The 12,005-nt window shown below is 41.7% G+C and overlaps 1 protein-coding gene across 7 annotated transcripts in view; it reads left to right on the top strand.

The window, feature by feature from the left end:
• Window positions 1–12,005, top strand: part of RUBCNL (rubicon like autophagy enhancer) — a 55,694-nt gene that overhangs the window by 23,559 nt on the left and 20,130 nt on the right. For all 7 annotated transcript variants that reach the window (XM_017862075.1, XM_017862076.1, XM_017862071.1 and 4 more), the window contains 6 exons: window positions 1,766–1,848; window positions 2,331–2,541; window positions 7,879–7,977; window positions 8,559–8,619; window positions 9,576–9,708; window positions 11,452–11,597. In XM_017862075.1, coding sequence (XP_017717564.1) covers window positions 1,766–1,848; window positions 2,331–2,541; window positions 7,879–7,977; window positions 8,559–8,619; window positions 9,576–9,708; window positions 11,452–11,597 — 733 coding nt within the window. The remainder of the gene's footprint in view (window positions 1–1,765; window positions 1,849–2,330; window positions 2,542–7,878; window positions 7,978–8,558; window positions 8,620–9,575; window positions 9,709–11,451; window positions 11,598–12,005) is intronic.

Below are 12,005 nucleotides of genomic sequence, written 5' to 3'. Positions count from 1 at the left end.
AAAAAAACTCACAGAATGTTTTGAGAATATCTCTTAGACTCAGAGAGGGGATTCATTCTATAAGACTAAGAAAAAGAAGCCCTGAGTGATCGGGTTTTTTTCTTTCTCTGGTGTGGAGGCAGCAATAGGGAAAAGAGCCATTGGCCACTAAGATGTGGATATTCCTATGACCGCTGCATCTCAGATGGCAGCAAAAGGGTTTTGTTTTGTTTTGTTTTGTTTTTGGGAAAATACTTTAGGGAAAGACTGCCTGCATCTGTAAGCATTTCTTGAGACTGTAGGAAGGGATTCCACAGTTTCTTTGGTTTGCGTAGGAACTACACGTTCACCTGCCTTTATCTCCTTAATGTCCTGATAAATATCTCAATTTCAGGGCTGAGAGCATTTTGATGCAGCGGCACAGCCGGTGAATGGACAGCTGGAACTGGAATCTACTCTGTTTCAATTCTTCTCTGTGTTCTTTCCTCTATACTCAGAGTCTGCAAACTATGACCTAGGGACCAAATCCTGCCAGCTTCCTGTTTTTATAAATGAATTTCTCTTTTGTCTATAGCTGCTTTCTCATTACAGTGGCAGAATAGGGTAGTTGAAACAGATACTGTATGGCCCTCAGATCCTCCAATATATACCACCTAGCCCTTTATAGAAAAAGTTTGCCAACCCATAGCTTCTGAAGCTAAGAAGTCCAAGTTTTTCCATGCAACAACTACTTTCTTGAACATGAAGCAAGGGATTTGAATGATCCTGCTTGCAACTCCATCACGCTGAGAGCTGTGTCACCACCATGTGCAGCATTTTGTTCTAATTTAGCAGGTTGGGACATCTCAGCTCTTGACACAGAAAATTTTGCTTTAAATGCTGCAGTAAGAAATCACATGACAGAAAAAACGTTCATTTTGATGGTGGTCATTGCCAGTAATGGAGTGGCTAAGGGTGCAGGAATGGATGTGTCAGCAGAATATACCTTCTGCAGTTTGTTGGTTTTGACTGGAAGAAGACTATCTTAGAGAAGTAATGCTGACCTTTTTTTGGATGGATTTTATTTCTCTAGACAGGAGGTTTAGGGCTGGGTGCAGTGGCTCATGCCTGTAATTTCAGCACTTTGGGAGGCTGAGGTGGAAGGGTAACTTGAGCCCAGTAATTTGAAACCAGCCTGGGCAGCCTAATGAGACCCCCATCTCTGCAAACAAAATTTAGAAAATTAGCTGGGCATGGTGGCACCTGTAGTCTCAGCTGCTAGGGAGACTGAGGTGGAAGAATCGCTTGAGCCCAGGAGGTTGAAGCCGCACTAAACTGTGATCACGCCACTGCACTCTAGCCTGGGTGACAGAGCGAGATATTGTCTCAAAAGAAGAAGAAAAAAAGGAAGTTTAAGGTCAATCACAATGAGTTAGAGAAGCGATCTCATAATCCTTAGGACCCTGCTTCTGGGCTGTGGCTTCTCACCCTACCCCAGTCCCTACTGGGATTTCCCAGGACCATATTCTCTTTCTACCCTTTTCCCCATTGGTCTCCTCCACTCCGGTGGCTGAGGATACCTCCCAGTTGCTCCAACGCCTCTCCTAGAAATGACCATCATTAAAGCAATATCTGCAAGACCTGCCATGGGAAAGATCTTTCTTTTTCTGTCATCTTAATTTATTCTAGAATTGTACTTATTGTTTTTTTACATTATTTAAAAGCCGCTTCCTAGAATTGTTTTATTTTATTAGGTAATCTTTAAACTCCCTTTTCTCCATTTTTTAATAATTTGCTATATTGGCAGGTGCTGTTCAAGTCAGTAGAAGAACCATTTCTTTGAATTCCTTCTCACCAGAAGTATTTGTGCTGCCTGTTGATGTAGAAAAGGTGAGTGCTGTCTTCTTTCTTTTTAACCATAGAGTCTTAATCCTTTAGATAATGTTGTTGTGATTTAATCTGGAAACTTCAATTTGATGAAGCATTACAAATAGGTTTCCTTTCAGCATTTCATTGATAGAGACTGCCAGAAACATAAGCTAAGAAGGGTTCCAAGGCAGTGCCTGTGCTCAGCTGGAAAGTTTTCTGTGATTGATGAATGATGTCTGGCTTAGGCTTCCCCCAACCTAAGGTTTTATATAACAAGAAATCCAACTTGAGTTGTCTGTTGATTACAGTAAGCCAAATGTACGGCTCTGGACAACGTGTGCTGTAAGTCATAGAGTGACCTATGACAACTCAGTTAAATAAATATTTATGTTGATATGCATTAATTCCACTTAAATAGAGCACCTTGATTTTTCAAATCTAATATACCCTCTATGAAAAAAAGTTGATTATGCTTGTATTTTAATTGATTTCTTTTTCTGCAGGAAAATGCCCACTTTCATGTTGCAGATATGATTATATCAGCAATGGAGAAAATGAAGTGTAACATTCTGAGTCAACAGCAGACAGAGAACTGGAGTAAAGAAGAAGCCAGTGGATTACTTGGGAGTGATCAGCCTGACTCTGACGTGACTTTTGATACCAACATAAAGCAAGAGTCTGGGTCTTCCACTTCTTCATACAGTGGCTATGAAGGCAAGTTGGGCAAGTATGAGAAAGCTGTATGTTATGTGTTTCACATATATCTCCTATGTAATTCCCCTTTATCCACGGGGCATATTCCAAGATCCCCAGTGGTAAGCCTGAAACCTCAAATAGTACCAAACCCTACATACACTGCTTTTTTTTTTGTTCTTGTAACCAAGAGGGTTACTAAGTGACTAGTGGGTGAGTAGTATATACAGTGTGGTATGCTGGACAAAGGATGATTCATGTTCCAGAGGGGACATGGCAAGACAGTGTGACACTTCATCATCCTACTCAGGATGGTGCACAATTTAAAACTTAAGAATTGTTCATTTCTGGAACTTTTCATTGAATATTTTTGGATCACTTGACTGTAGGTGACTAAAACCACGGGAAGAGAAACTGCAGATAAAGGAGGACACATGTATGTCTTTAAATCCTTTGTCTAAAAACGTCTTGAGTAACCTCTGTAATCCTCACCATTTCTGCTGTCTTGGGTCAGGATTGGTTATCATGCTCCATTCAGTTGTCAAATCCTATGGGTTTTTGTTTGTTTTTTTGTTTTGTTTTGTTTTTTGTTTTAATCTTGGACTTCATCCTACTTTCCTTTCTTTTTTTTTTTTTGAGATGGAGTCTCGCTCTGTCGCCCAGGCTGGAGTGCAGTGGCCGGATCTCAGCTCACTGCAAGCTCCGCCTCCCGGGTCCACGCCATTCTCCTGCCTCAGCCTCCCGAGTAGCTGGGACTACAGGCGCCACCACCTCGCCCGGCTAGTTTTTTGTATTTTTTATAGTAGAGACGGGGTTTCACCATGTTAGCCAGGATGGTCTCGATCTCCTGACCTCGTGATCCGCCCGTCTCGGCCTCCCACAGTGCTGGGATTACAGGCTTGAGCCACCGTGCCCGGCCGATCCTACTTTTCTTTTGCACTGGAAATAAAAGTGGCTGATGTCTCCTCTTCCTTTGTTTTCTGTCACGTGGCATTCTCCTGGCTCTTCTTACACCATCTTTCCTTTTCCAACGCCTCTTCTTTTTTTCATTCAGTAATGAGCCTGTGTCATGCTAGGTGCTGAGCATCAGCAGTACACAGCGTGTGCTCCTTCCTTCAAGGAGCCTGCATGCTGGAGCACGGGACCGGGAAGCCCTGTGGGGTAACTTGTAGAACAGAGGCGAGGACCCGGCACAGTGCATCACCGTCACTGAGGAGGAGCGGCTCGGCTCATTCTGGGACCCAGGGGTTCTTCCCCGAGGGACGAGTGCCTAAGCTGTTAGCTCATGTTAGGGTTTGCTACTTTCTTACCATTTCCTAAGTCCTGCCTCCAGTCCTATATTCTTTTTTTAAATCTGTATTTGCTTCCTGGCATATTTAACCTACTCTACACCTTCAATTATCACCTTCAGTTATTCCTTCTCAGCTGTTATCTCCCACATCTGTGTTTTCAGTCCTGGACATCTCTTCTAAGTGCTTACTGTCTATGGCTGGAGACTTGTCCGTCTGGCTGACCCCGCAGGACCTCTGACTTAATACTTCATTTCTGGGTGACTTAAAATGCTTCATTTTATTCATTGTTGATTTTGTTCACTGCAACATAAAGGTGGGCATAGTTAACCTATAACTTAACATGTCTAAACTAGTCATTTCTCCATCACTCCCTCACAATCCCCTTTCTTCCAAAGAAAACCACTAAAGCTTGTTTTTCTTCTTGGCTTCCTTTACTACACGTTAATCAGGAATATTCAATAACAAAGGAAGAACTCACTCCATATGTTGTGTAGCATAATGCCTGGCCCAGAATAGGTGTATGATCAAATGCCTGTTGAATGCACTAACTGGCTCAAATTAAAAGGGTGTTTTGTCTTAAGATACAGAACATTCTCACTGAACCCAGTTGTGGAAAATATATCTGGGACATATATGACCAGTATAGACATAACTCCAGTGTCTATCTTTTCACGGACTTTGAGCCTCTCACCTCTTCTTTTTCTAGCAATTGCTTCATTCTTTTTCTGTAGCCTACCTACTTCTACCCACCCCTGGCATCTAGTTTCAGCTCTGCAGTCTTCCTGACCACTCAGCCAGGTCCTCACAGCTCAACAACTCAGTTTTGCAGAACCCTCAGTCCAGATCCCAGGACAGAGCACCTGATGGGCCTTGCCTTGTTTGGATGTCCATGACTGGTTGGTCAGATGCAGCCAGGGGGGTGGGGGAATGTGATATGGACGATCATGCCTTCTGAGGCTACCAGTAGGGAGAAAATGAATATGGATGGAGAAGAAGTAATTCCTGTTTTAGTACACTGGGCTCTATCTTGAACTCTTTCTTCTTCCTTGGTCTTGTGCTCCTGTCCCGTTTCTAGTTAGTGAACAAATCAATCCTGACTTCTCAGTCATAATCACTTCTCTTCCATCCATTTCCTATTTCTATCCCTTACCTGGCCTGCTGCAGTAGCCTTCTGGCTAGTCATTTTGTAAGAACTACAATTTAGTTCTTCAATACTGATTTGGTTTAATTTTCTCTCTTTACTTTCAACTTGTTTCCCCTAGTTTATCCTGCACATATCTGTCTTCCTGGATCACAACTTCTTGTCCTCTATAATGGCTTGCTGACCTTGTGCCACATTTTATTCTAGAATTTTTAGCCTTGTGGCATCTGGCTGCTTCCTGTCTTTTAAACAGGAATCTCCTGCCATTCCCCTTGGCTGGATGGTGAGCTGTAGTTGAACTAGACTGTGTACAGTTGCTGGCAGACATTTCTCCCTATGGCTTTGGGAAGGATGTCCTGAAATGTGGGTTCCCCCAGTAACCACACATCAGGTCTTTCATCCTTCCCATCCTTCAGAAGCAATCTCCTGCCACTCTCACTGTGACATGCTCCCTGGTTTGTATCCCAGGGGAGGGGCACCATCCGTGTGGAATGAAACACAGGTTTTGCTCCAGAATGCTCCAGCCATCTACATGCATGGCTTTCTCTGGAGTTGTGTAGTGCAGAGCTCTGCCTCAGAACTTCTCAAGGCCCATGCAATGCAACTGTGTTTTGTGTGTATGTGTGGTTTAGGTCTATTAGTATATCAGCTTCCTCATGGGATTTTTTTTTTTTTTTTTTTTTTTGAGTTGGAGTCTTGCTCTGTTGCCCAGGCTGGAGTGGAGTGGTGTGATCTCGGCTCACGGCAACCTCCACCTCCCACATTCAAACCATTCTTCTGCCTCAGCCCCCCAAATAGCTGGGATTACAGGCACACACCATCACACCCAGCTGATTTTTGTATTTTTAGTAGAGACAAGCTTTCACCATGTTGGCCAGGCTGGTCTCGAACTCCTGACCTCAGGTGATCCACTTACCTCGGCCTCCCAAAGTGCTGGGATTACAGGTGTGAGCCATCACATCCAGCCCTTCGTGAGATTTTAAACTCTTAGATGGATGAGAAATTGTCGTGTTCATATTTGTGTTTAGTATAATGCCTTGTCTGAAATAGGTATTTTTATAAATAGTGGTTGCATAGAAATTGATGGTAGCTGAAACTTTAAGAAAACATGAATAAATATGAATATGTTAAATGAAAATTAACATTTCTGTCCTCCAAATATAAATATTTATCTTGTATTAAGTATTTCTCTTGTGACATTTGTGGCAATAGATGTTCCTCCATGAGGTGGGTTGGTATTACTCAAACTGCCAGTTGGTCCTGAGAACATTAAAAAAGAAACAAACAAGAGTAGAAAGTATCAGAGTGCATCTTGCTGAGGGTGAGCAATGTTTCCCGAAAGCTTTTTGTTTTTTTATCAAACATATTATTGTGTCTGTACTGAGTCACAATGTAAATTGTATGTTACTGTGGATGATGGGCAAAAGACAGTGAAAAACACAGATGTGCGCTCTTACCCCCATTCTGCCCATGAGGAAACTGCAGCTGGAAGCGGTGGTTGTCCATAGTCATCCAGCTAGAACTGGTTCTTAAAGTCAGCCAGCCTACTGCAAAACCCTTCATATAACTTCTTCTTTTTTTTTTTTTTGAGACGGAGTCTCTCTCTGTCACCTAGGCTGGAATGCAGTGGCACAGTCTCAGCTCACTGCAACCTCTGCCTCCCAGGTTCAAGCGATTCTGCAGCCTCAGCCTCCCGAGTAGCTGGGACTACAGGTATCTGCAAACACGCCTGGCTAATTTTTTTTTTTGTATTTTTAGTACAGACGGGATTTCACCATGTTGGCCAGGCTGGTCTCAAGAAACCTGCAGGCACAGCTACAGGTTTCTGTGATATCATTAAAATCTCCAAGCTCTGTGGGAAAATGAAAGAGTGGTGAGGTTGTTTAGTCTGTTTCATTTCATCGCAGTCCATTTCATAAGAACACTAAAATCACTCCCTGCATCTCAGAAACAGCAAATTATTGATCCACCTGCCTCAGCCTCCCAAAGTGCTGGAATTGCAGGCATGAGCCACCATGCCCAGCCCACATAACTTCTATGCAAACTATGGGCTAGACTATTTCCCTAAACAACTGTGTTCATTTTTCTGTGTTTCTCTCCTATGTTTATTCAAATGAAGACAGTTTTACAAATTAATATTTACAATGATTATATAATTATATTAACAATATAATTAATCATAATATTATTAATACTATTATTACCAGTATTAATAGTATTAATACTATTCATACTAATAGTATTAATAATCATGTTGCTTTAGTTTTCACTTTTTTTTTTTTTTTGAGACAGGGTCTTACTCTGTCACCTAGGCTGGACTGCAGTGGCATGATTTCAGCACACTGCAATCTCTGCCTTGCAGGCTCAAGTGATCCTCCCACCTCAGTCTTTTGAGCAGCTGGGACTACAGGCACAGGCCGGGCCACCACACTGGGCTAATTTTTTTGTATTTTTTGTAGAGACAGTGTTCTGCCAGGTTGCCCAGGCTGGACTTGAACTCCTGGGCTCAAGTGATTCTCCGACCGCAGCTTCCTGAGTAGCTGGGACTACAAGAACACTCCACTGCCCCAGGCAGATTTACATTTTTAAATGATAGTATTTAATCGTGTGATTTGCAAAATCAATTTCCTATTATTAAACGTTTAGGTGCTTTCAGTGTTTTAATATTTTAAAACATTGGATGTACTGCAAATAGCTTCTTTGTGATGAAAGCCTTCCGAGTAGCTGGGACTACAGGCACTTAATCATAGTGAATGCAAAAAGAACACACAAACAGTTCCCTAATTTTTTAATTCTTTAAGTTGAAATGTTTAATTCTCTTAAACTTTTAGCCCTCTTCATTTCCCAATTTCTATTTAGTTGGGTGTTGCAGGTTGTACAGTTTTTCTTCTTATTGGTAAAAACCTCCTTCCTTTCTTTGTCTAGGTTGTGCTGTGTTACAGGTCAGCCCAGTGACTGAAACACGTACTTACCATGATGTGAAAGAGATTTGCCAATGCGACATTGATGAATTTGTTATTTTAGGTAAGATTTGGAAACTACTTGGATGTGACTGGCTGCCTCCCCAATCCCGTCTGTATACACATACTAACAAACATCACACACAATACTACGCTACAGTGGCATTCAAATCAACTTCTTCCGAAATCAGATTATGTCCCTGATATATATATTTATATATATCTATATATTTTGTATACTATCTATATTTTGTTATATATATTTTACGTAGTATATTCATATATATACATTTTATATATATATTTTATATACCTATATGGATGTTCTTGTTTCAAATGTCTGGATAGCTAATCTCCCATCTCACTTGTAGAGTTGAATGAAAAAGCAGATTTTCATTATGGTCTGATATCTCTTTGGCCTCTCAGTTATATTTTGGCGAAATTTCAGATGAAATCCCATCTTTGATCATTATCTGTGCTCTCATTATCTGTTCTGTCCATTTCTCAGAACGTGAAGCATGGAGATGCTGAATAATTTGCTCTTTCTGAGATGCAGGGAGTGATTTTAGTGTTCTTATAAAATGGACTGCGATGAAATGAAACAGACTAAATGACCTCACCACTCTTTCTTTTATTTTCCCACAGAGCTTGGAGATTTTAATGATATCACAGAAACCTGTAGCTGTTCCTGCAGCTCCTCTAAGAGGTATCTGTCTTCTGTGCGCAGTGCACATAGACCCTTGGGCTGTCACCTCTGAGGCAGTGTGAACACTAGGCCTCTGACATTCTGGGCCCACTTCAACTAGTTCCAGTGATTTGTTCCCACGAATCTAGGAGATTACCACCTAGAAATGAAACAATCACCCCCAAAGTTTTTATAGTGTTTTACAATATATAAAAGGCTTTTGTATGCATTTTCATTTAATCCTCATTCCAGTTAAACAGGCTGGGTGAATTTTATATATGCATGTGTGTGTATATTTATGATTTTTGTTCTTGTTGTTTTTGAGACCGAGTTGTGCTCTTGTCACCCAGGGTAGAGTGCAATGGCCTGATCTCAGCTCACTGCAACCTCCGCCTTCTGGGTTCAGGCAATTCTCCTGCCTCAGCCTCCTGAATAGCTGGGATTACAGACGCCTGCCACCACACCTGGTTAATTTTTTTTTGTATTTTTAGTAAAGACGTGGTTTCACTATGTTTACCAGGCTCATCTTGAACTCCTGACCTCAGGTGATCCGCCCGCCTCAGCCTCCCAAAGTTCTGGGATTACAGGCATGAGCCACCGCGCCCAACCATGTATTTATGTATTTTTAAACCTAATTTTATAGACATAAAAATTGAGACTCATATAGGATGTGCTTCAGGACGCGAAGGCTGTGAGGTAGAAGCAGGGCTTGAATGCAGGTCTTCTGACTCTAAAACCGGTGCTCCTTCACCACACCTCTAAGTCTTAGTGCCCTCAGTAAATAAAAGATGCTTTATTTATTGAACATGGAGGAGCTATGTTGAGTAAGATACCTGGTGCGTGATTGATGCGTCATCTCATACAACAGCCTCTTCTGAGTTTTGGGGGCTGGGAAGAACAGTTGAAAACCTCAGGAAGACCCTGAACATACTCCTCATGAATATAATTTTCCGGTTTTTGCATCTCTTACATTTCAGTGTCACTTATGAGCCAGAGTTCAATTCTGCTGAACTATTAGCCAAAGAGCTGTACCGCGTGTTCCGGAAGTGCTGGATACTGTCACTAGTTAATTCTCAGCTGGCAGGTTCCCTGAGTGCAGCTGGCTCAATAGTAAGTATCAAAAAACATTGACCTTGAATTGAAAGTTCCTAAATCCTCATTTTGCCTGCCCTGTTCACTTTAAACATTTGTGTTTCCTTGTATGGTCATTGGATATTAGGGGAGACTCAAAATGAATGAGGAAACTGGCATGTATTGAGTACTTATTGTGCACCACAGACTGCTCAGCAGTCCACATTATTTTATTTTATTTATAATTTTTTTTGAGATGGATTCTTGCTCTGTCGCTCAGGCTGGAGTGCATTGGCACGATCTCAGCTCACTGCAACCTCCGCCTCCTGGGTTCAAGCGATTTTCCTGCCTCAACCTCCCAAGTAGCTGGGACTATAGGTACCTGCTACCATGCCCAGCTAACTTTTTGTATTTTTAGTAGAGACAGGGTTTCACCATGCTGGCCAGGATGGTTTCCAACACCTTACCTCAAGTGATCTGCCCACCTTGGCCTCTCAAAGTGCTAGGATTATAGGCCTGAGCCACTATGCCCAGCCAGCAGTCCACATTTTAATCCTCGTAAGTATCCTATTAGGTAGAGGCTGTCCTTATTTTTATTTTAAGTGGTGGGCCCAGTCTCCCAGCAGGGCTGGTCAGCCGTGAAGCAGGAGTCATGACCAGGCTGCCTCACTGGAAAGTATATGTTGGTTCCCTCATGGAACACACTGCTCACTGCTGTCAGAGAGCAGCCAGCCTTCTCGGGGTAGAGAATATTATGACAAAGGCTAAAATAGGGGTAGGGAAAATGCCCTCCAAGTGCAGAGGAGGGCGTGTTTAATTTTACCAAAGGAACTTAGGAAGGCTGATTGCAGATTTCAGAACTTGAGCTAAGTATTGGGCTGGCCAGAACTGTGGCAGGTAGAAAGGTTGGGGGAGGACATTCTTGGCAAAGGGGAGCTGCAGCAAAAGCAGAGGGGCATGCTATGCTCTTGAGCAGAGTGATTTGGTGCGGTTGGATAATACCCGTTTGTGAGTATTTGTGTGTGAGAGGTTGTTCTTTATGGAAATAAGGTTTGAATGATGGTAGCCAAATTGTGGAGGATGTAGAATGCTAATTTGAGAAGTTTGGATTTAATTTAATTTAATTTATTTATTTTTTGAGGTGGAGTCTCACTCTGTTGCCCAGGCTGGAGTGCAGTGGCACAAGCTTGGCTCACTGCAACCTCCACCTCCAGGGTTCAAGCAGTTTCTGACTAACTTTTGTATTTTTAGTAGAGATGGGTTTTCACTATGTTGGCCAGGCTGGTCTCGAACTCCTGACCTCAAGTGATCCGCCCATCTCAGTCTCCCAAAGTGCTAGGATCACAGGCGTGAGCCACTGTACCCGGCTGAGAAGTTTGGTTTTTAAATGACAGTAGGAAGGTCCAATGGTTTGGGGGGAGGCACTGAACATTTATAAGCAAGGGGAATGGTCTTAATAGAGCTGTTTCTGGGGAAGACTAATAATGATAGGGGTTCTGATTGGTAGCATTTGTCAGTCTGTTGACTAAGAGGGTAAGACTTCTGCTATTCGTAAATGCATTCCAGGTCAAAATGACCTACTTACAGTAAATTTGAAGTCTGGAAATAAATGAACTAAAAATACTAAGAAAAGTGATCTCATCTGGGTGGTGTTTAAAGTTAAAAGGACTATTAATTTTTCATGGTAAATTTTACTGTTGGAAATACATTTAGGTGTTCCTTTAATTTAAATTCTTTGAAATATGCTTAAGTTGTTCCTAAATCATTTTATGTCTTATGCAGGTTGTAAATGAAGAGCGTGTCCGAAAAAACTTTGAATCCAGTATGAATGTTGTACAAGAAATTAAATTTAAGTCTAGGATCAGAGGGACTGAAGACTGGGCTCCTCCTAGATTTCAAATCATATTTAATATTCATCCACCACTCAAGTAAGTATGGGCTGCTGCTTGGGCCTCCAATCCATTTAAATCACATTGTAACAGATCCCACCTGACGCTGTATGGCAGTAGGTGAAAAAATACATATGCTAAAGAACACAGGAAAATTTGTTTTAGGGAAAGGAAAGTTGGCTGTATTTTCTGGCTTAGGTTTTTTTTTTTCCCTCTTGTTTACCATGGACTTTTGGGGCCTCTATAAGTTTTGACAGGTTGAGAATTCAACTATGCAAGCCTAATTGTAAATATTACATAGCAACTCACAATTAAATAGGCTTAAAGGAGATTTTAAAAGTGGCTAATATCAAAACTTAAAATTATATACAGTAATTTTTTAAAAATTTGTTTCCTTTTTGAAAAAGTTAGAGATGGGGTTTCACCATGTTGCCCAGGCTGGTGTTG

The sequence above is a fragment of the Rhinopithecus bieti genome, unplaced genomic scaffold, assembly GCF_001698545.2.
Source record: "Rhinopithecus bieti isolate Rb0 unplaced genomic scaffold, ASM169854v2 scaffold_61533, whole genome shotgun sequence".
Taxonomy (NCBI): domain Eukaryota; kingdom Metazoa; phylum Chordata; class Mammalia; order Primates; family Cercopithecidae; genus Rhinopithecus; species Rhinopithecus bieti.
The sequence above is the reverse complement of the archived record's forward strand: the minus strand, read 5'-3'. Positions and strand labels throughout refer to the sequence as shown.